Source organism: Mustela nigripes, chromosome 17 (assembly GCF_022355385.1).
Source record: "Mustela nigripes isolate SB6536 chromosome 17, MUSNIG.SB6536, whole genome shotgun sequence".
Taxonomy (NCBI): domain Eukaryota; kingdom Metazoa; phylum Chordata; class Mammalia; order Carnivora; family Mustelidae; genus Mustela; species Mustela nigripes.
The window spans coordinates 30398497-30418056 of NC_081573.1; the positions used below are offsets into that span (position 1 = coordinate 30398497).

The 19560-nt window shown below is 37.4% G+C and overlaps 2 protein-coding genes across 5 annotated transcripts in view; one reads left to right on the forward strand and one right to left on the reverse strand.

The window, feature by feature from the left end:
* RPGRIP1L (RPGRIP1 like) overlaps positions 1–18860 on the reverse strand; it is a 95198-nt gene extending 76338 nt beyond the window's left edge. The window contains exons 1-7 of one of the 2 annotated variants that reach the window (XM_059382689.1): positions 18690–18860; positions 16752–16861; positions 15595–15686; positions 13853–13997; positions 10078–10376; positions 6907–7009; positions 5261–5404 (exon numbers count right to left, since the gene is read on the reverse strand). In XM_059382689.1, coding sequence (XP_059238672.1) covers positions 5261–5404; positions 6907–7009; positions 10078–10376; positions 13853–13997; positions 15595–15686; positions 16752–16861; positions 18690–18776 — 980 coding nt within the window. In that variant the 5' untranslated portion in view covers positions 18777–18860. The remainder of the gene's footprint in view (positions 1–5260; positions 5405–6906; positions 7010–10077; positions 10377–13852; positions 13998–15594; positions 15687–16751; positions 16862–18689) is intronic. The other variant, XM_059382690.1, reaches the window with a different exon arrangement.
* Positions 18861–18901: 41 nt separating this feature from the next.
* The window catches only part of FTO (FTO alpha-ketoglutarate dependent dioxygenase), a 373847-nt gene continuing 373188 nt past the window's right edge, over positions 18902–19560 (forward strand). For 2 of the 3 annotated variants that reach the window (XM_059382693.1, XM_059382691.1), the window contains exon 1: positions 18902–19096. In XM_059382693.1, the coding sequence (XP_059238676.1) occupies positions 18917–19096 (180 nt within the window). In that variant the 5' untranslated portion in view covers positions 18902–18916. The remainder of the gene's footprint in view (positions 19097–19560) is intronic. The other variant, XM_059382694.1, reaches the window with a different exon arrangement.

Here is a 19560-nt window from a genome sequence, read left to right on the forward strand (position 1 = left end):
ATATCAAAAAGTCCAATGGGAACTGTAGGTTTACTAGCAATTAAGTTGCCAAAGTGAAAGTTTTGTTTTGTCTTTATTTTTTGATAAAATTATACCAAGTCAGTTCAATGACACAGGTGATTTCACAATTATCAGAAGCAATGTTTGGCATAATATAGGTCTTTGATGAATACAAGAAAAAAACACAATAGGTTGATTAAATTAATAAACACTGCTTACTTAGTAGATAAAAATCTTTCAGAAACACAAGGTCCCTGGGGACGAAAGTATGTTGTTTCAAAGGTAGGGAACCACTTACTCATTTCAATCTCTTTATTTTATAGCTGAGATAGCTAACTAAGGCTTAGTGAAGTAAAGAATTTGACCAGAGTCCTTAGTTGAGGGAACCGCCAGTCAAATCCAATCCAAAGAGATCACTTCTTCCCGATCTTCTAGGCTGTCTGCCTCCTTGGAGATATTCCTAATTCTAGCTGTCTTTCCACTCTCAAGTATGCACTAATACACTAGTTACTATAAATTGTGACAATTTCTGTTTTCATATTAAGTGCTAAGAAAATACAACAAGCTGCTATCCCAGAAAAATCTTAGATGATGATGATGGTAATAATAATAAACACAGGGAGAAAAGAAATGTATTTGAGTATGATACAATAATAATAATAATAATAATAATAATAATAAAACACAGGGAGAAAAGAAATGGTCTTTGACTATGATACTTTCCACTGGGCAAATTCTAAAGTTTTAAAAACAGCAGCAAAAGCTTGGTGGATATGTTTTTAAAAAATGACAAATCACCTGCCTGTGTAATCATGTGTACATGGTTACCCGTGGCCCCATTTACCCTTCCATCCAAGGACCATATGTGCCCTCTAAATTAGGGGGCTGGATAATCAGACAAATACAAATTGAGGGGCGTTCTGCAAACAACTATCAATGGGCTGGAAATGGGGAACCACTCTGGAATAAAGGAAACCTAAAAGACATGACAATTAAACACAATACATGACCCCTAATTGGATACTAGATGAAAACCAAGCAAAACAAACTAAAACCAGCTATTGGAAAACAAAACAAAACAAAACAAAACACCCCTGCTATAACGGATACAAGTGGGGCATCTGAATATGGACTCTGTGTTAGATGATGCTACTTTACTGTTAAGTGTCTTGAGTATGACAGCCATAGAGTGGTTATGCAGGAAGATGTCTCTGGTCTTAGAAGATAGTTAGAAGTGTACAGAGAGCAAAAGGATACATGTTTCTAACTCTCAGATGGGGGCATGGGAGGAAGGGAGGGGGAAAGGATGGAAAGGAGGGAAAGTGCTCATGCACGTGCATGCAGAATGCAGAACAGGCTTGTGTCATTCACAAATACGCAAAGAGGTGAAAGGTATGTGAGTGTTCATGTGACTATTCCTACAACTTTTCTGTAGGTATGCAATTTTTCAAAATAAAACACTGGGGAAGAACTTAAGAGTGCCAGGAAGGAACCCTGTTGTGTGCCTAGAAGGGAAAGATGGGGCCCCCAGAGCCCAGCTGTTTCTTACACTGACTGCATGGCTGCAAAAGGATACTCTGTTTTAAGATTTGACAGTCTGCTGTCAACCAAAGGGAAGAGGGCAAGTCAGAGTGTCTGGAACATTTATAGGTTAAATTTCCTCCACTGGGATATTATGGAACTTACATGATTTTTAATTAAGAAGGTAAACACCCTAACATTTACTAAAAAAACCACTTAGTACAAACTAGTTACACATTTGGTAAGAGTATAAATATTTTTGGAGTTGAAAAAGCCAATAAAAGGTAAAATCATTCTGATTTTAATGTTCATGTACATGTGTTCACTGGTTACTGCTTTGCATTTAATTTAAGACGGCCTTTTTAATAAGCAGAAAATGTGCTTTTTTATATTGTTTAAATTTTAATATGGATTTTTGTTCAAAACAACACAGACATTCAGGCTACTTGTAAATGATACAAGATTTTTTGCTAATGAGGCATTATGTAGAACATATGCAAAAATCACAACTCAGTCTTCCAAAATAGACCACAATAACAGGAAAAAACATGATTTTAATAAAAAAGAACAGCACTGGGCTTTTACTTCAAAGCAATTAAGGGCTTTGGATAACCAAAAGTTTATGTCAAGTTGATGCCAAACCAAACTGGTCTATTAAACACATACTCTGAAGAGTTTCTGTAATATTCTATGAAAAGGCTCTTTGCCATAAATATCGAGCACCGCACTCTGAAGATTACGACTATGTTAGGTTCATGTTTGAGAACAAGGAGCCCAACATCCTGATCAGACTTCTAGAATTTCAAATTTGAAATAATGCATCCATGAAAGAGAAGTTAAATATGTTTTCCATTTTGTGATTTTTCTTTACAGTAAATTATACCAAGTTTTATATTCTCCCCAGCTTTTTTTCAACAGTTTTCCATTAGTCTCAAAAATTTGCTGTTACATATAAAATTTTGAGCTATGTGTAAACATACAAGAAAAAAAAGACTTAAAGACCTTTATTGGAAGTCATTTCTTCAGTTTTCTACAACTGTATTTCAAGGAACAATATGCTATTTACTAAAGGTACCTTTCCTTTCTAAGCAAGTAACATGCGATTTTCAATATTATAAAATCAGTGAGGTAGGATACAAATTGGTTTATTTCTTTGGCCTCTGCAACAGAAGTTCCCTTACCTATAATACTCACTTTCTCTTACTTCTAATTCCTGACAAAAGAGATTGCTATCGAGTGAATAATCCAGTTTCCTAAGGAGGGTTTAGTTTAGTTTTTAAGATAAACTTGTTGAAGTGTATATGTTGGTGTCTCTTGCTGGCAGTATTTATAGGAGAAACCACACATACCTATCTGTCGCTCCATTTCTTCTGCTGTTCTAGTCCTGGATTTAAGGACTTTTGGATCTATCTTTTAATGATCACTGAATATTCCAGTTCCTAGATGATCATATTCCTATGGAGGAGGCAATGGCCAACACAGTGTCCATCTTACTCTTTGGGAATTCAAGAAATATAACAGAGAAAGTAATCTCTGATAACCATGTCCTCAGCCATGGAGTAAAGGTGATGGGGTAGGCTCTAAGCTTGGGCTTGGTTTAAGTATAGAGTTTTTATATCTAGGTAATATCTTAAATATGGCTGTTAGCAATTTATTAAGGTCATATTGAGTTTTGGGGTCTGGTTCTGTCGCATTGTTCCTCAGAAGGAATCGTGTCTTGGTTTTCCAAGACCAAGTCTAATCAGTTCTTCTTCCTACGGGAACAGAGACTCTTAGGTATTCAAGCTGGTTCAAATTGTATTGCCTAATAGAATTCTCAAAAATATTCATGTTTCTTTTGCCTTGCTCTTAGAAGGATATATAAATATCACTAAATATACAGGATTTCATTATATAATTTAATTTTACATATAATCAGAGATAATACTAATCTTTTGAATCTTTGAAATATAAAGCTTCTTATGTATTTTCAGCCCATTTTATTGTTCTTTTTTAAAATTTTTTTATTTTTTAAGATTTTTTATATATTTATTTGACAGAGAGATCACAAGCAGGCAAAAAGGCAGGCGGAGAGAGGGGGGAAGCAGGCTCCCCATCGAGCAGAGAGCCCGATGCGGGGCTTGATCCCAGGACCCCAAGATCATGACCTGAGTCGAAGGCAGAGGCCTTAACCACTGAGTCACCCAGGCACTCCTCATTTTATTGTTCTTAAAACAAGTCTCATGTGATGCATCTTTCCTAGTTTTTTCAAACATTACCACGGCAGGTTAGTTTGTTAAAGGAGGATTAAACTCTGAATCCGAAATGAGAAACTAGAAAATCATACTGGTTTTTCTACATGAGAACTTAGCCACATAAGCATCATATCATATAAACTGGAGAGAGGAAAAATAAATAGAGGATCTAGGTCTGGTTTAAAAAACATTAAGAGAGAAATAAGAGACATAAGAGATGTCAAATGCAATGTGTAGACCTCATTTGAATTCCATTTTAAACAAACAGGAGAAGACACGTTCAGGGAATTCTGAATATAGACTGGTTATTAGAGGGTATCAAGGAACTACCGTTAATTTTGTTAGGTGCGATAATGGCATGGTGTTACGTTAAAAAAAATTGCCTATCAGAGATATATACGAGAGTATTCCTGGGAGAGATGACATCTTATCTGCTTGGGGCTAATTAACTGAAGAAAATAAAGGTGAAGGGAAGTGAAACAAGATTCGGAACATGTTAATGATTGTTTAAGCAAAGTGCCGGATACCTGGCCATTTTTTTTTTTTTTAAAGATTTTATTTATTTATTTGACAGAGAGAAATCACAAGTAGATGGAGAGGCAGGCAGAGAGAGAGGGAAGCAGGCTCCCTGCTGAGCAGAGAGCCCGATGTGGGACTCGATCCCAGGACCCTGAGATCATGACCTGAGCCGAAGGCAACAGCTTAACCCACTGAGCCACCCAGGCGTCCCGATACCTGGCCATTTAATGTGGCACTCCCTCTACTTCTGGGTATCCTTGGTCCAAGAAAACAAATAGAAGGGAAACAAAGGGAAAGAAAAAAAGGAAGGAATGAGGAGAATGATTTGAGGAAGAATATGGTAAGAAGATAAAGTCTTGTTGGAAACACAGTGTGGAAGTATAAAACAGGGGAGATGTATTAGGAACCAAAAGTATTAGGAAGCAAAAACGACACGAGGAGGATGGGAGAGAAAATCCAGTACATCAAAAATGAAGAGGCAGCAAGGAGACTGCTGAAGGGCCCCCTCAGCACCCACAATAGTCAACAGAATTTGAGGCAAATTTTGAATATTAGGAGAGATAACAAACATCTTTTTGGGACTAAAAAACCTGGTAATATGTTATGGAATTTGTTTAAATTTGAAAAAAAAAATTATATGAGGCTGGATGGATTATATGGCAAGATGTGTCAACAGCACGATCCTTGCTATGTATATTTCCTTTGGTAGGTGCAACCAAATGACATCAGAACTTCTACAGTTATGGTAAGTGAAACAAATGGACAGATGAGTGGGGGAAACAAGAGGAGGCAGAGTAGGATGGGGAAAATGCCCTTCCCCCCGGGCTGTTGAGAGCAGTTAGTAGGTCTAGAGGAGGCTTATATGAGGAATGTTAAGTGAAAACATGATTTTTTAAAATAGACAAGACTTACCCTTCTATGGCACATGATAAAGTATTTTAAACTAATTTTGACCTTATCAAAGTGATATTTCTGTTTTAACATACCTTTGATCTGTAGCCTGCTGTTCTCGAAGCTGAAGAAGAGATAACTCAATTTCATTTTCTTTTCTTCTCAACTGAGTTTTCAGGATCTCAGCCAAGTGCTCTAACTCTTCTATCTGGCCTCTCTGTGACTGAATAACATTTTCTCTGAAATAAAGAACCTTTACAAGAATTTGTAGGTTGAGGAAAAACCGGCAATATTCAGATCAGTATAAAGAAAGTTCTTCACAATAAAGAGCAAGTAGAAGTTAAACATTTTTAGCTTAAGTGCCTCTGCATATAGTGAATAGCAGATTAAATGGGACGATTTAGAAGTGCATATGGAATTATTCAAAATACTCCTTTTTTATACAATAATGTCTTAGATGATAACCTGGACTTCAATTCAATTCAATTCAGTATTTATTGGCTACCTACTATGTACTCCACAATTTGCCCATCTTCAGATAATTTATACACTTTTGGTCTTTCCTGTGTACATCTGCCTAGACTACGCAATTTAACACTTTAGAGAGAGCAAGGATTTGCAAAACGTAACAGATGTTTTTTTGCTTGTATTTATTTATCTCTACCATGTCTGGCAGCATCCCAGTGTAATGAGCCTCAGAAAACTCCTATGAACCCTGTTTTTTCAGCTGATTAGCAGGGAACAAGATTGGGTTTAGTCTTTTGGTTTTATTCCTTTGCAGGCTAGTTATTGCTGTAACTGGTATTTAAAATATTCAGATGCTCCACGGTGGCTCAGTTGCTTAAGCAACTGCCTTCACCGTCTCAGGTCCTGATCCCAGGATCCTGGGATCAAACCCCATGTCAGGCTCCTTACTCAGCAGGGAGCTTGCTTCTCCCTCTCCCTCTGCCTGCTACTCAGCCAGCTTGTGCTTTCTCTCTGTCAAGTAACTAAATAAAATACAAATAAAAATAAAATATTCAAAAGAAGTAATTTGAAGTCTTTACTATTCTTAAGCAACTGTCTAAACCATGATGTGATTTCATGTTTTCTTTCCTCATTCAGAATTGTTACTTTTTGATGATCCAGGTGAAGGCCTGTAGGTAAGATGGAACCTTATCTTCATTTGTGTGATTCACAGACACTCAAACCATGAGGCTTTGATTAACTGGGGAAGTAAGCTAAATGTGGCAGAAGTAACTTTTGAAAAAATACTATGATGAAGAATGTAGTATCAGTAACAAAATCTGAAATCCATATGTATTTGATAACTCCAAACTTTTAAGCCACTCCCTCTAATTCTCTCTCTCTTTTATTTTTAACCACAAAAAGGCTAATTAATTCAGGATCTAAAAAAAAAAAATTTACCTGTAATTTTTCTGAGAATGGAAATGTTGCCCCTAAAGCTTACACTATTATAAATGACTGGGCTTTATGCCATTTGTTTGGGGAGAAAATTATAATATAGAAGACTATTCTATGAACCTCTCCACTGATATAGTTGGTTAAGTTGCTCATTTTCCTCATTTTATTGGAAACATGTTATATAATATCTGTTCTTACCCCACAGATCTAGATATATTTAGTGGATCAAATTATTTGTACATAAACAAATCGTGTTTAAAATAAAGAAAAAGGGAGGGATCAAAAAAGACATGATCAATAAACAAAGCTCTAAAATGACCACAAAAAGAATACATACAAATTTCTTATTTCTCCTTTGGCTTCTTCAAGTAAATTGTTGCCATATTTTGTAAGCATGGGTTGTAGAGTTTCTGCTACATCGACATCTTGGAATCTAATACCTAAAAGTCAATCAGTAAGATTATAAAAGTGAATTGGGAAAGCAGGACTCTTGATTTGCTATCATGAAGAAATGTACAATAGACGAAAATTTCTTAAGTACTGAGAGATACGTGTTCTATAGTACAGAGAATCAGAAATCCATTGCCAAAGGAATTACCGCTGGCATTAAATGTACAGAGCAGCAGGTATTGCCCATTAAACAACTTCTACTATGGAAACCAAATGACCTAGAAATAATTTGGTTCAACTTAGATGTAGAGCATCTAAATTTATTTCTGAAAAAACTAAATTCAGGGTTTTATAATATAAGCTAAAGTATGAAAGAAAAATATTTTAAAATCTTGATTTTTTTTTTTTAGTATTTTTGATATAGTTTTAAAAAGATTTTTTTTAGTCATTCACATTCCTTGACCTTATGTATTGAACCTTGTCTTCATTTGCGTAAATCACAGATACTGTAAGTGTAAGTCAAAATGTTTCCTATACTTTGGTTTCTTCCATCTCAATAAGAAAATCCCTATTTAAACAAAGGCAATTAAAAAAGGGATCACCAATGAGATTCCTTTAAATAAAACATTTTGCTGCTGCCCTTAAAATATTTTTCTTATAAAAATAGGTGCATTTTTTACAAGTCTACTCCCATTGTTAAAAATGAGACATAATTTTAATTACTTGTTTACACTTACAAAATAAATTACTAGAGCTTAAGGTAGATAAAGTATGACAAATAATTCAGATTTCTAATGGAGCATCATCTCAGATATAAGATACAGATAAAGTACATTCTTTTAAGAAAGTTTATTTTTAATTAGAATAGAACTATTGTTTGCTGTTTCCAAAATTTTCTCTATTATAGCCCATTTTAAAGACCAGAAAAGGCTCTGCCTAAAACCATTAAAATAGTTTACTGTGTTAAAATTTGCCAATTTTGGCAGTAATGCTAATTCTTAAGCTTTTCGTACATAAATTATGGAAAAACTAAACATCACTAGCGAAGTTTAAAAAAAGAATCTACTTATCCTTAAAGTAATCTTAAAACTTACTGTGTACCATACACAGTTGTAAGAATCTTTGTTCTACTGGTTCCTCACTATAAGGATTGTTTCCACATTGTAACGATCACATCTCAAACCAGTACTTCCCATTCTTTCTCTTGACCAGGCACATATAGAAAATGGGAGTATGTGTTCAGCAGCTTAGGGGCAAGAGTGCCTGTAGCCAGGGCGAGTCTAGTGTTCTCACCTAGCCACCCTACGCTGTGATACTTCTGACAAGCATGGCGTAACTTCCAGATCCAAAGGTGACGGTCTTGAAGAGACTGTTAAGATTACTAAGGCATCAACCCCGATGATGGTGCCTCAAGTTTACTCAGAAAGGTAATGGCTGACAAAGTATTCATCACTATGTAGTGCTCTGTAAAGCTCTACGCCTTGGACTCTGTACCAAGCCCTGAGAAAGGTCTGAATTACTAAGAGTATATAAACACCAGGAGAAATTTAAACTCTGTAGTCACATTTGAAAGGCTGTGCTTCTCTGTGGCTCTTTTTTTCTTTTTCCCTATAGGAGGAAACTTCCACCAGACTCATCCATTCAAACGGCTATTCATAGCAGTATATTAGTTTGTCAGGTTAACCTACCATTTGGGCATTGCTTCTTTGTTTAGTATAAAAGATCTTACAAGCCATACAAATCGTCTTGCCCTGCTTTAGTCACAGATGACCCAACAAAGGCTGAGAGAGGGTAAGCAACTTTTGAAAGATAAAATATACTACCGTGGAGTTGCCATCTTTTGACTTTTTTTTCTCATCTGGTGTTATCACTCCATTTTACAGATGGGAAAAACGAGGCTCTGAGATGTCAAGTGCTCTCTTCCAAGGAGAAAGTTAATTAGCAGCAGGGCATTTTCTAATTTATAATGCATAGTGATTGCTTTGGTTATATCAAAGTCTATTGCCAATCTCACAAGCTAGGCATAGCTGAGTGCTTTCATCTTGCAGCTGCCTCTTGCCTCTGTGGAGGCCTTACTGACTTCAAGGGAACTCTGCCTAAGGAAGAGATAGGGTCAATATTTTGGCTTGGAGAAAAAAAATACAAGAAAATTTTCTCCTTTTCGGTCTATATGGCATTTTTTTTGTCCTCCTTGATGAATTGAAAGTTTTACATGACTTTTTGTGTCCCTCAAAATGTTGGGTCTTTATGTGAAGCATGTTCCAAATGAACATCAATCGCAGCTACAATTTTATTTCCTTCCCTAGTAATTGAAATTTTAAAAAAGTTACTGAAACTATTGATTGATTTTTCGCCTCATTATAAATAAAGTTTGTCCATGGTGGGGAGAACTGGGAATTTTTATTAGAAAGATTCATGTTCTTTCTATATTAAGTTTCATCTATGCAACTGAACTGCTTTGTGTGGGTAGGTTTTAGGTGATTCACTCTCAAAATGGGGAAAGTGATTGATCTATGATCATTTTTGGAGATGGAGGAGATCTTTAGGGTCAGTTGCTTAAATCCTTTTATTTCGCATGGAAGAAGCAAGTTCAGAATCATTAGATGACTTGTCTGAGGTTACCAGGGAGTATGTAGAGGAGCAAGAACACAACTTTTTAAACCCTTAGTTATGTGTGCATTGCACAGTCACACTGCTTACACACAATGAGAAATTTAAGCAATTCTGCAAATTTTATAAGGGGTCTTTTGACAAAGAAATTAAGTGTGATCATTCAAAACAGAAAGTATGATTGTAAAAAGCAAATTAGCTGGTTTCCCTATTTGCCTGAGTCAATGTAATTTCTGTCTGCAATACAGAAAACCAACTCAAATTACACTATTTTATATAGTTTCACACACGTCTCTCCTATCAGGATAGATAATTACATTCACTGTTTTACTCAACAAATAGTTCTCATGTTAATATTAACATTTTATCAAAATGCAAGTCAAAAAACTATTTTTCTATTTCTAAAGGTACTTAAAAACATGCGAAATACAGAAATACTGTGTGTGCGTGTGTGTAAGACAGCCTACTAAAAGACTGACATTCAGGATTTAATATAAGCTTATTTTACCTTTCCTGGGGCATGCCTGTAAGCCTGCATTTTCATGCGCTTTTCGACGCCCAGTGTTAACACGAGATTGCACATAATTATACGGCGTTTGCCTGTGACCCTGGATTTGAAGTTGCTGTTTGGCTGAAATGAGTCTGTTCTTGAGGACTTCATTCTGTCTTTCAAGCTCATGAACTTTCTCCTGCAGCTGCTCCATCATTTCTTCCATTTCCACATCTCGTCCCAGCCGCTTGGGGCCGCCACCAACCCGCTCATATCTTTTCTTGTCATTAACTAGCCGTATTAACTTGGTGGCCATTCTAGGGAAATAATAAAAAGATGAAAAGGAATGTGAGAAGTCAGCATAAAATGCATTCTGTTGAAAGGAACATAATCACTGTGAGGACTTCAGTGCAGAACCTGAATAATAAATTTCAGGTTTTGATGTAACTATTACTGCCTGTGAAGAATCCTTTGATGATAATTGAAACCACTGGGCAACAATCTGCTTTATAGCACTGACAAATAACAGTTTCCTAAGGCTTATCATTTAAGGTTAGTAAAGAGAGGACACATATTTACTCCATATGTTCCTCAAATGCAATTTTTAACGCATGACCTTATGTAGGAATGCTGTATGCACTTAAATGTAGCTACAGATTGTGGATGTGTTGGGTTAGAGATGCGGGCCACAGTAAGCTACAACTTTTGAAAAGTGTGTTAAGACTGCAGCATTTAGATGATATGTTTTAGGTGAACTGTTTTCAGGTTCTCTAAGATTAAGACATATTACAAGTACAAAAATGTTAGGATGCATAGGTACACACAGATAAAGAGCCCAGTGAAAAATTCAGAGAAACTGAAATGTGACGCTTAGTGCCTGAGAAATGTTCATGTTTAATGGTAGAAAACACTCAGATGCAGGAAGTATTATTTTAATGCTACCTTTAAATTTAGACACAAGTTGTGCTTTTGATATCTTAAGAGTTTATACCTTTCAGTCTTTTAAGTTTGATAAAAACTGGTTAGACAGAACAAAAGACAGAAAGGGCACATGGGGGTGATGTAATATACACGTACGGAAAACATGCCTGACAGTGAATGGAAAAATCTTGGCAGGACAAGAAAGAAAAGGTGGCTTTGATGAGAGACACAAGTTCAAGACTTTACAAAATTGGTCGCACATCTTCAATAGCTGATTCTAGTTTACAGTGAATCTATTTTTATAAAGAGCCAGACGGAGATTGAAAATAAAAACTCACTTCATTTTTCTTTAAACGGGGTTTGCTTTATTTTAGCATGGTTATGGACAGAAGCTTTTACTTAAGAGAACAAAAGTGAAATAAAAAAATCCTTAATGGCTTTGGGATGTCATAGAACAACGCTTTTTTGCCCTAAGCGGAGTCCTCTGTAAAAGCGGTAGTAATACACGTCTATCTACACTTCTGGCTACTCGGCCTACAGCATGTGGCATCAGGGAGAAATATGCATAACATAATCAGTTAAGATTGTTTTCTCTTTCCCTTGAGGCAAATCCATTAAACATGCTTTATAAGGGATATAGGATAATAAAAACCAAGATCCAAGAGGACCACAAACACCCTAGTAAAATAATCAATGGATTAGTTCCTTTTCCACCTAATCCACAGAATGATATATCATGGGGAAATTTGGGCAGGTATCATAAGCCCAGCAGAGCCACACACTCTATCTAGCTCTTTAATGAGTTAAGGATCCTTACCCCACCCCCCGACGGTTTTGCCATAGAAATATGGTTGCCATCTAAATGAGATGTCAACCTAAACATCTGAATCTTTTGTTATAGAGAGACTTTCACGGCGATAGAGATCACATTCAAGACACAGGTTTAATATAAAAAAGCAATCAATATGTGGAGAATCATAAATGACCCAAATTTTTAAGGAAAGGAAAGTACATCAGTAGAGTGGTTTTAAATTCCTTCAAGGATGTTCCAGGAAACTTTTTGTCAAGAAACAAGATTCTATTTGTCTAGTAAAAGCAATAATTTTCAATTGTTTGATGTGGTTATTTTGTAGTATTAATGCATTATATGTGATCTGGTAAAGTTTGAGTACCAATTTAAAAAGGTGGTTTATCAGATCTACATTTATACGAATGTGATACTAATTATACCTTAAGGCTAAATTTCAAAGCAGTTCTGAGGCACCTGGCTGGCTCAGTCGGTAGAGATGCAACTCTTGATCTTGGAGTTGTAAGTTCGAGCCCCATGTTGGGTGCAGAGATTACTTTAAAAAAAAAGAGGGGGGGGCACCTGGGTGGCTCAGTGGGTTAAATTAAAGCCTCTGCCTTCAGCTCAGGTCATGATCTCAGGATCCTGGGATTGAGCTCCACATCCTGCTCTCTGTTCAGCAGGGAGCCTGCTTCCCCCTTGCTCTGCCTACTTGTGACCTCTCTCTGTCAAATAAAAAAATAAAATATTAAAAAAAAAACAAAAAGAGCAGTTCTACACGTTCCTCTAGGTAGTGTCTGTAGTGTGAAATTCAAGATTTTAGAGCTTTGGGTCACAGTTGTCATTAGATTATTACTCTCAGGGCTAAGTAAAATAACATCCCAGGAGGTTAAATGGCTTGAACGTAATACCATAGGCTAGTGGCAGAGAAATAATAGAACACATGCATACAGCTTGACTCCTAGCCGAGTCCTTTTTTCATTAAACTACATGGCTCATTATTAGGTTGTTTTTTATTTTCTGGCTAGGACAAATTACTAATGAGGTCAAGGTTGTGAATTCAATTATTTTACTGACCAATTAGGCTTACAAAGGAAAAAAAATTGTTTAGTGGTCATAGCATACATTCCTCATTCTGATAGGACACGTGTGTGTTACTGATCAGAAAAGGAATCAGGCAAGTGAGTCATAGGTTTTGAAAAAAGACACTATCCTGACTCAAAAATGAACTCAAAGTAAAAGCCCCAAAACACAGCAGGTCAGTGGGTCATTAAAACAAAGTCCACCGAGTGGAAACTAAACTAGAATCACCCCTTTAGGATGCATTCTAAGCCCCCACTCCCGCCTGACCCCCCTATCTTCTTTCTTCCATAGCTATCTCAGCTTTTCGTTTAACCTAGAACATGAATATGAATCCAGGCTTGTTGAAGCTTACAAATGGGAAGGTACGTTTTTGTTTTTAATGCCGCACATTCAGAAGATAGTCAAAGTGTTTCTGAACAAGAAGGAATGAAAGACTATCTACTCTTAAGAAGTTATCCCAGCAAAAATTTTATGCACACAAATCAAGGGACAATGTTTCTTCAGAAACAGTAGGAACTCTATGAAATAGAGATTCTAGACCCATCCAAGCTAAGTTAAATATGTTCCAGATATTGAAGTGATGTTTTCATTAGTAAACTCCAAAACTTAATGGAACATGCATTCTAACAAGTTAGACTAGCTAATTACTTTACCAAAATTTCATTTTAAACTAAGGCATTTAAAAAACAGATGCTTTGGCCATTTGCTTATTACACTATAAATATTAAACCAGAAATTATTTATAGACATGCTATACTCATGGCACTCTTCGCTATTAGATCTTTCTTTCAAATAGCAACTTCAGACATAATAAACACTCATCATCTTTTTGGTTTATTATTCTAGTTTGTAAGATTTTCCATTTTTAAAAATTGTATTTATTTACAACCTGCCTTGTTCCAAAAAAGATTCCAGGTGGAGTTTTCAATTAAGTTTGCAAAAAAGCATATCCTCCAAACTTTACAGTGTCAGGAGAAAAAGCTAAAAGCTTTTTATCATAACCTTTTAATTTTATCCTCTTGCTTGCGGGCATGCTGTTTAAGCAAAATGTTCTCATCATGCAGACGCAAAAATCTGTCTTCCAGTTCCTCACGACTGATACGTGACACTGCCTGGCGAGACCTCATTGTCCGTGTTGTTGAAGTTTCTGTAAAAATGCCAAGTTAATTAGTAGTGGGATTACTTAAAATAGTCTCTAAAAATTGTAACTGTTGATATTAATATAATCTCCGATGCACTCATCTATTCTACTTTGTGACCCACAAATAAGATTGTTTTAGAAAATGTTATAGCCTTGTTTATATCACCGATCAGACAGAACAATAATCTTTTCTATTAAAAGTTTACATGCAATACTAAGGATTTGAGTAATAACAGTATCTATTCAAAATGGTATTTAAATAACCATTCTTTAAGAATGTAAGATGGAACTCTGATTCAATAAGACCTTTCAACTTATATGTTCAATGTTGAAAAAAGCAAATTAAAAGTCAGATTATCTAAAAGTTGTTTTTATTTTTTAACAGAGGTAAGAGTTTTAACAATAATTTGGTGAACATAAAATATTTTTCAGAGCTATGTATGGGTTCTGGGTTCTAGAAAATAAACTGTAAAATTTGCAAGTACAAACAACAAACCTTCACAAATCATTTATAACCTTTCTTATATATTTTTAAATGACTTTCATACCTTTTAGCCTGTGTATATGATTTTTTACATATGCTTAAATTTAGTATTTTCCATGTCACTAATTTGCAATCATCATCCAAAAGAATCAAGAAATGGACAAAGGTTAAAGCCCCTATGATGGGTTACTGAGGGCAAGAATTTAACTTAAGGTAGCAATTTCGAATAAACAGCTTTATACAATTAACATTTATTTGTATGTGAATACCTGGTACTCCACCAAAGATCTAAAGCAAAGCTAACACATACTTTTTACGTTCAAAAATAAAACCTGTATAGTCAAATTTATCATTTTCAATGAACAATGCATTGACCACCTTTCTGTAGTAGTTCAAGGTTGCCAGTTGAATTGTTCTAATTAACGGTGGTAGTAAGACACCTTAGTGGAATATATTTTATAAAACAGCCGTCTTAATGACAAATGCAGTAGCATGACAGCAGAGCTGACACGTTGTATACACAAACAAAAACACAGCTCTACACTCTGAATTGTTCCTCAAAGCAGTGCTTCTCATTCTCAATTTGAAAGTGATATTTTAGCTCTAGGGTAACCGCTAAGTGATAAAAGGATAAAGGAAACCTTTAATGTATATTAATTTGATAAAACAAAGTCAGTATCACTTGGATAAACAAACCATTTTGAGATACTCTACTTGAAAGGCAAAAATTTTTAAATACGGCATTTCCTCCCCTATAAAATTTAAACATAAAGAAAAATTTTAATGGTGAATGTGATTTAAACCAGGCAATTCAGTTTGGAGGCTTGATACTCTCTGTGTAGTTTCTACTCATGTGTGGAATTTTAAAAAGATGATTTATAACAATTCTTTATCAGAACAGAGGGGGATTTTACATTTTCTATGAGCTGTTGATAATTGATGCATGCAGTAAAATACCATATGTTGTTCTAAATTCTCCATGTTCCTGTTTAGTCCAATCAAGAGCTATATAGTTACTTAAATGGCTTCGTTTGTAAGGATATCAGAAATACTTTAAATTAAAAGAAAAGAAGTTACTGATCAAAGTTCATAACGATAATAAATAACAGCTGGCCATACCTTGTAACCCTCCCATTCCAGAGAGGTTTAGACCTATATCTTTCACAGGCAGGTCTCCTGCCGTCTCATCAGTGGGACGAGACATGGCCTGTCTGTGGAGAAAAGAAAATTCAAATAAAATCCTTCCAACATATAATGTTAACTATGCAATGGAAAGAACCAAATAAAATGAATAAAGCATTATGATTCTAACAGACATCTATTGCCCACATGTGCTGCTTGAAGAAGGGGGAAAGCTTCTCTTTTTAATACTACATTCAATCAGTGTTCCTTTCAACAATAAATTTCCTATAGTTTAAGTATATAGTTTCCTATAGTTTGCTTAAGAAATGAGGTAAGATTATCATTCTTCCTTCTTTTTTAATTTCTTGATCTGAACAAAAACAATTACCCCAAATTTAAGAAATACTTCTTCTCCATCCTACTCCCTTTTATCCCCCAAAGCAAGCAGGTATCTTGGAAAAAACCTAGTCGAAAAACCTGATTCAAATGCTTGTTCTATTGTTTATTAGCTAGTCAAGTCACCTAATCTTGCTGAGTTTCAGTTCCTTAATTTTTTTTTTGAAAAAGTCATTTTACTTTTCATACACACACACACACACACACACACACATTATTTTTTATTTTTAAAGATTTTATTTATTTGACAGACAGAGATCACAAGTAGGCAGAGAGCCAGGCAGAGAGAGGGGGAAGCAGGCTCCCCACTGAGCAGGGAGCTGTTGTGGGGCTCAATCCCAGGACCCCAAGATCATGACCTGAGCTGAAGGGCAGAGGCTTAACCCACTGAGCCACCCAGGCTCCCCAATATATATATATATTTTAAAGTAAACTCTACCCCCAACACAAACTCTTGGACCCAAGATCAAAAGTCACGTGCTCTACTGAAAACTTAGCCAGTTGCCACATTTCCTTAACTTTAAAAATGGAGAAGAGGTATCTTATAGAGTTATTCTAAGAGTGAGATGGTAAATCAAAAGCAGTTAGCACATTTGCCTGGAATATCAGTATTACTTGAATATTAATTTTTAACTTGGTGTACAAATGAGTGGGTAGGTCTCAGTTTTGTGAAAGATGTTTCATAAACTGACCAGCTGAATTTGTTTTTGTTCTGTCCTTTCTTTGTTGCCATGAGGCCTAGTCCCAGGGCTTCCTACCTCAACATACAAGCTGTCCAGTTAATTCTGGCATCTTTACAGTTTCTATTCTTCAGAGATGCACCACAGTAACTCAGTTTTGTATGCGGATATAAATGGTCTGTGCATGTCTAAGATATGGAAAAAAAAAGAGTTTATATTTTATTTCAAACCACCCCAAGAGCCAAATGCAAACAAAGTGAAGGTGCCCTAAGGCAGAGCTTCTCAATCTTTAGAATGTTGGGCCTAGAATGTAAAGTCCAAGAGAATACCCAGTTTGTCTTGTACACCTCTGTATGGTATTCTCAGAGGCCAACACAGAGCTTGGCACATAGCAGGCATTCGCTAAATAGTTGCTGAATGAATGGAATCCATGGAGCTTGAGGGTGTGTAGACCCAAGAGATGGTTTTTAAGATCTTGTATGCATCTATGTGTATATGCAATATCTTTAGAGAAAGTGATCCTAACCTTTATTATAACTTGTCAAAGGTGGAGAATCACTGCATTCAGCTGTGGCATTAAACAACGAACAGACATATACTTGAGGGATCACTTTTTACTTCTTTTGGCAACACTGCTACAGGAATGATCAGTTTTAGGAACCAAATCATCAAGCAGTTTAAACACAAGACACTTGTGAAAATGGTAACTCCGCCATGATAGAGTTACAGTAGCTTTTATGATAATGGTAGTGGGATTAACATTTACTGAATGCTTACTAAAATGTGCCGGGGCTCTTCTAAGTGCTCCGTTAACGTGCATTAATCAAGTATCTCACAATATCCCTATGAGGTTGTTACTCAAATGATTCTTACCTTACAAATGAAAAAAAGAAACAAAAACAAAAACAAAAAAACCCAAGAGGCAGCTTTGGTAACTTGTCCAAGGTCACACATTTAAGTAGGGGTTGTCTGGTCATATTTTTGATTGTCTTGATTGGGAAGGTGGAAGGCAGTGTTACTGGCATCTAGAGGCCAGAGACGAAGTTAAATGTCCTGCAGTGCACAGGAACCTCAACAAAGAATTATGTGGCTCCAAATGTTAAGAGCGCTGAGATGAACAAACCCTGTGCAATGCTGTCACAGATCTTCGTCATCAACTAATGTTATCCCTCCTTGCTCACCATGCTCACTCAACACTCCTTTAGGTTCCTCAAAGCCATGGAACCCTCGCCTTGCTCAAAGCCTTCGCATCAGCTGGCTCCGCATCCTCTGGGGTTCAGCTCAAATGTCCCTTCCTCAGAGATGCTTTCCCTGATCACCCGCTGTCAGAGTACTCTTCCTCCCAAATTCATCACTGTTTATTTCCGTCGTAGCAATCATCATTACCTAAAATTTCTTATCTGTTCACTAGCTCATTTCTACTTCGTCTCCACTAATAAGGTATAAGCATCTCGGGGCGGGTATCAGTCCTGTTCACAGCGGTAGGAAACAGTGTCTGAGGGCAAGGCAGGCACCAAGATTAATATTTACTTCACGATTAAATGAATACCTGGCATTGAGACTAACACGGTCAACAGGAACTCCGTGTTTATGTGGTTAATAGCCTATGGGGGTAACCAGACGATAAACAAATAATTGTAAATAATTAAGCAAACAATAGGCCATTCGGGAGGCTTAAGGGTCCACCAACCAACTCTTAAACCAGGGCTAATGAAAGAACTGGGTTTATGTGCCCTTCTACTTGAGGTACTTGGATAGGCACGGCAATGATCATCAACTCTCATCACCCAGGGTTTCAGGGTAGGATGTAAAATTTCAAACCGGTGCTGGGCGTGGGGATAATGGGCGGGCTGTGATTCAGGCCTGGGTATGTGGTGTCTCGTGTCGGGCTGCTTTTCACGCGAGCAGAACTCTAAGGCCTTCTCTCGGACATAGGGCAGACCCCAGGACCCCGACCCGTGCTGCACGTAGAGGGTGGGCCACCTCCGCGCCCCTTGACTCCCCCGGAGTACTCACCGCCACTCTCTCCCCGCGGCTAGCTACCGTTGCTATAGCGCCGACGGCGTGTTGGGCGCCTGGCGGAGAGGAGCACGGGAAAAACATGGCAGTCTCCGTTGCCTTCTGGGAAATGTAGTTTTGCTCCTGCTCTCACCCGCCCGCTCGCTGCGTAGATTTCGGCCCTGGGAAATTCTCTTGCCCCAAACCCCGAGGCGCTCTCGGCTTCGCCGCCTTGCATCTTGGGAATGGTAGTTCTCGTGGATCTGACGGAGAACGGCGCTGGACGGGAGCAGGATGCCGAGAGAACTACAAGCAGGAGGCGGGGTCCAGGGAGGGGGATCTACGCGGCTAGCAGTGGCGAAGACGGCTGTAGCGGCAGCATGAAGCGGACCCCGACCGCCGAGGAACGAGAGCGCGAAGCTAAGGTATGTCGGCCTCTCCGCGGTCTGGGATCCTTCGTGTACTTGTAGCTAGGGACCGGGAGCTGGAAGGGTTTGGTTGCATGGCCAGCGAACGCACAGTCTTAAGCCAGGGGATGACAGGGCCTTGTCAGTAAGGGAACCAGAGACATTGGGGGATACACATTCATGCTGGTCAGGATGCGGGCCTAGTCGTGTTGGATCTGCTCACCGGTGAGAGTCACGACACCCATTTCCTTTCCCTGCTTTTCTTGGTCTTTGTAGTAGCTACCCTGATGCCTCAGTTTACCGGACTGTGATCATCACAGATGTTCTTTCTCTTAGTAAGGGTTTCCTAGGACTGAGATTAGTTCAGATGAAGTATCTGTGCGGTCAGATGTGTTTATTGGGAACAATTGTCTCAGTGGCTGCCTGTTGTGATCTGTGTCTTCAGCACAGAGGAGATGAATCTAACTACAATCCCGTTTTCC